The sequence below is a fragment of the Aplysia californica genome, unplaced genomic scaffold, assembly GCF_000002075.1.
Source record: "Aplysia californica isolate F4 #8 unplaced genomic scaffold, AplCal3.0 scaffold00025, whole genome shotgun sequence".
Taxonomy (NCBI): Eukaryota; Metazoa; Mollusca; class Gastropoda; order Aplysiida; family Aplysiidae; genus Aplysia; species Aplysia californica.
In genome coordinates, this window is record NW_004797295.1 from 1,964,373 (window position 1) to 1,969,299 (window position 4,927).

At 39.8% G+C, this 4,927-nt stretch overlaps 1 protein-coding gene across 1 annotated transcript in view; it reads right to left on the bottom strand.

Annotated features, from left to right (window-relative positions):
- Positions 1-4,927, bottom strand: part of LOC101845523 (parathyroid hormone/parathyroid hormone-related peptide receptor) — a gene marked incomplete at its 3' end in the record, with an annotated part of 140,997 nt that overhangs the window by 41,127 nt on the left and 94,943 nt on the right. Inside the window, 1 exon segment of the mRNA XM_013089297.2 lies at positions 3,683-3,847. Coding sequence (XP_012944751.1) covers positions 3,683-3,847 — 165 coding nt within the window.

Consider the following 4,927-nt stretch of genomic DNA (forward strand, 5'->3'; position numbering starts at 1 on the left):
GATAGATAGATAGATAGATAGATAGATAGATAGATAGATAGATAGATAGATAGATGGATACGAGGACTGTCTAGAAATAGCTTGAAGATGTTTCTATTCTGTTTTAAAAAGTTTAAAGTAGTTAAGGGATACTCGATTTTATGCACAATTTTAAAATGAGCAAATGAATGACTGCAACACTTTACCGCACCACAAACAGAGAGAAAGAGGGTTCATGTAAACAGAAAGATGGAACAGATATAGATAGATAGATAGATAGATAGATAGATAGATAGATAGATAGATAGATAGATAGATAGATAGATAGATAGATAGATAGATAGATAACAAAATGAATTACACGCAGTGAGAGAGAGGGAGCAAAAGGGAGAAATCAGACAGACAGAAAGACAGTCAAAAGAGAGGCTGGATCAGGCCGATCGCCCGACTCGGTCGCCTGAAACTAAAACCACTACTTCCGTAGTGGGCACCCCGTATTAGGAGAAATAGTATTCATGTTTACAGAAAGATGGAACAGATATGGGAACACGTTGATGGTTTTGACATAGAAAATGCCCCCCTCTCCCTCCCCAAACCCAAAACCCATAAGATTTTCAAAATTCCATTTTCAACTGACATCACCCCCCCCCCCAAAAAAAAACAAAAACAACCGGTCTCCTCTTCTCTTATGATTTAAGCTGCACCTATTCTGGTGTTTGCATCAGTATTTCTCTGCCCAGTCAACAGGGTGCAAATCGTTTCGAGATGGGGTTACAAAACAAAGACTACGGTCGATACCCGTGTGCATCGTAAGACCCTAAGCGATAATTTCTCAGGGATTTCATCTCAGTGCAGCTCATAGTAGGATGAGGTTGGAAGTCGGAGTTTCCACAGTAGCCAGATGATGTTACGTGACGGTTCGCCAGGCGTTCTGCCTGCAGATTTCCCCTTCCAGAGTTCTGTTTCTCGTGGCAATTTCCGGTGAAAGTCACAGCCTACCCCTTATATGAAAAAGATGACACGGAGTCTAAAAACAAAAGAAAGAAGCAAAACGGGAAAATCCGACCACTGGGTAAATGAACTCTTGGGGTCCATCTTAATCGATCTTTTCCCCCTTTTTTCCTTTTGCAATCCATGTTTATGTAATGTTTCTATTTACCTTTTTATTGACTTGTCAGGTTTGAGTTGACCATCTAAGAGAGATGACGGCAAAGAACCCACAAATAGTGGAATACAAGACGGGTTTTACCTTTTTTAAACTTTCAGAACAAAATTATATCCTTCAAAATTGAAGGAAATGCTGCATTTTTTAAACTGTTCAAGGCAGGCGTAGTTTGTTTTTGTTTGGAAAGCTGTTAAGCGAAAAATGTGAACTAAAATCAGATACATTAGAAACAAATATGGAAAAGTCTGGAAAAGTTGGAAAACTGAATCACTAGATATCGTTTGTCTTAGTCCCCTCGAGAATAAACGTCAACAAGTAAGTATTATTCCATACATATTTACTATGCTAAGTTAGTTATGCATGTATTACTGGAGTGCTTGTCCCTCGTTCTCTCTATCTTGTATCTGGGATAGATCTGACTTGGAACCAGGGGCGGCTCGTGGGTCTAAAAAGTGGGCGTGCACAATTAAGCTATCGCAGGCTGAAGATTGTCAAGGGCATAGTAAAAGAGATGGTGTATAATTTTAGGATCTTTGGGTGGGTGAGGGAGGACCTCGTGCTTTTATTTTCATTCTTTTTACTTGTCACTTTGACTTCTAGAACTTAAAATCTGTTTGTTAGCGAAACATCAAATTCCTTTATAAAGAATGAGAACTGAACACTCCAGTAATAACTTTCACCACTCCACTACAAAACCATTCAAAGGCACAACCCATAGGACGGTGGCTTAAGTATGTCACGTTCACCTCCCTCAGGTTCACGGTCACAGAGTCACTTAAAATAGTGGCAAAACGATGAACCAATCATAGTTCACTTGAGCACTCCACTAGATTGCTCCGAGGATCACATACTTTTGGCTTTGAATAACGTACAGTCTATCGCGTTTATTTTTAGACTGCCTACTGTGGGCTATGTATCGGCACTATTCGGCAGGAGCACATTTGAGATGTGCCGGCTTGTTAATATTAATGTACCACCAAACTGGCTACGAGTGTCGTCCTCGCTTGGGTTATCCCAAACAGCGATTTATAGGTTAGGTTACCGGTGTTGAATATCCTATCGTGTTTAGTTAAAGCGTGAGGATTTTGGCATGGAAGCTAGTAGATGTTTTACAGCGCTATAGACACAGAAATGACAGTTACGGCGCCCGCGAGGACCTTGTTTTGATATAATATTTGGCTAGTGCTTGTTTATTGCTTCTTTTATTTTATGTCTGTTGGTGCTTTACGTAATAGAATATTAAAAAATGTTGGGCGACACTGCACGACCGTGCGCTATGGACGAACCGCGCCTGCTTGGAAGGTATTTGGCCAGTATCTATTCAAATAACATTAACTGTTTTTTGTTTCAGCAGGAAAAACAAAAAGTTTAGTCAACTATTTTTAATGAGAACAACTGATAACCAGCCCGGATCCCGTGATCAAAATAAAAGCGGGGCACAATAAACCTAAAGCACGTTTACGGGCGAAGTCGACAAACAATGCCTGTCACAGGCATCATCAAGAATGAAAACATTCTGAATCAACATGAACTTCCTGAATGCTGTTTCATAAAGCACCCATACCAGTAGGCATGCTTTGAAATTCTTATAAAGCGTCACACTACATTGCACTGGGATGTAAAGATTGCACTAAAAGGTGACGCCGTCTGTGCAAACACTACAAGTAACGTTTCCAGAAACAAACCCGAGGTAATTTGATTCCCAGCAGTACGGAAACCCCCCAAAACGTGACATATTGACTCTGTGTATCACCTCGGGCTCTCAGTAAAGTGCTATATTCAGTTTAAGACTGACAGAATTATGTCATCACCATCCTGATATTGATTAGTATTTATTTGAAAACAATATTGGAATCTTGCGATAACTGGAGACAAAATGTTCACTGCACTTTATCTTTTCGCTCTTGAAACATCACGGTCAAAAACCAATACATATAGACAATTTTCACCTTATTTCAAGGGGGCTATATTGATAGAAATATCTCGCTACAACGTAAGATTGAATGATACAAGTTAATTTGGGCCGTCCGTTTTCAAAAAGTGTCTTTCTCACATTACCCAAATGTGCGAAACATGCCAAGTAAGTTGAGGATGGGTGGGGGGGGGGGGGGGGGGGGAACCTTTTCCGCGTCCGAGCAGAGACTTTGAATAGATTGTTTGAGCATTTCTTGAATGGTACGATTTGATCGATATAATGTATAGCATGCAGATCATTTGTTGTTGAGCATGTTTTCTCACCAACTCACGCAATCTTTTTGGAAACTTGGTTAAATGTTATTATTGTCTTCTGGAAGAAAAAAAAGTTTATAATTGTACCCCCCCCCAAAAAAAAATACAAAAAAGATAAAATAAAACCACATAAAAACGCAAACAAGCCAAAAAGCCACCCCAACAAGTTAAAAGCAACAGTAGGAACACCACTAGGTCAGTGCAAACACTAATTATATCCACTTTGTTAACCTACTAGCATTCACATCAACACCAATGAAAAGTTAATCACATAAATCCCAAAGATATGACCACATAGATGCCCCTTACCTCTGCTGTCCCAACAGCGCCGATCATGGCTGTAGTTTGTGTGAGCAGCAACATCAGAAATACGGAAGAAGAAGTGTGAGCGCGGCGAGGAGTAGGCTTGAGACATGGGCACGCACGCGTGCGACGAGACGTGTGGGTGAGCCGAGATACTGCGCGTGGCTTAACCTGAGAATAGGAAGACAGAAGAGGGCATGAAGACATGATCACAGGGGCTGGGGAAGGTACGCAGGAAATTAGGATAACTATACAAACGCTGTGCTAAGTTAAAGGATGGAAGAAATTGAAAAAAGTCGTTTTTCCATAATTCGCAGTTTTCATTGTTTATTCTTCTGTTTTGTCAAACCTTTCTTTGATTTACCAGGTTTTCACAGTTTTAGGTTAAGACTTTTGGTCATGTCAACTATAACTTGTTCACTCTCGTCACACCGTGTTAAAAGAATTCTAGCTTGTTTATTAATTATCTGTCAAAATGCATGTAGTTTTGCATGGCATTTCTGTGGACGTGGACCAGCGACCACACCCCCTATTATTTTTTAATATAAATGTATATGTAATATATAATATATGTATGTATTTGATCAAAACCTTAAAAGTTGATCCAGTAATGAAATTGTCTTTATTTGTTCTTTTACCAAACCCCGCTCTGTGTGTGTATACACAGGATCACTGCAACAAATGACGTACAATAACCTAGCCTACAAATTGCTCATTTTGAGAAAGCGGTACCACCTTGCCCCCGCATTCAGAATAAGCTTGCAGATTTTCTCCCAAGACCATCTGGATGTTAGCAGGTAATCTCGAAAAATCCTCACCCGTCTTTTGAACCGTGTTTCATAGGAAAAAGTTGTTGATGAAAAACGTCGACTTTAATCTTTCGGTGTATACTCTAAATCGCGTATTATTTCTTTAGACATTCTGCTATGTCGATACATTCTTTTTCGTTAATGGGCTTTTAGATTTTGTTGGTTTTCCAACTTTTAGACCCATATGCAAAGACCTGTTAATGAAAGACATAAGTTTATTTATTTAAAAAAAAAAAGAAATCCCGTTTCAATCGCACAAACAATACACACACGCACGCACACACATACACACATAATATACACATCTAGGTGGATCAGAGAATGTTGGAGCAACTATGAAAAGGGGAAGTCGCACTCCATGATCACACACACACACACACACACACACACACACACACACACACACACACACACACACACACACACACACACACACAACACC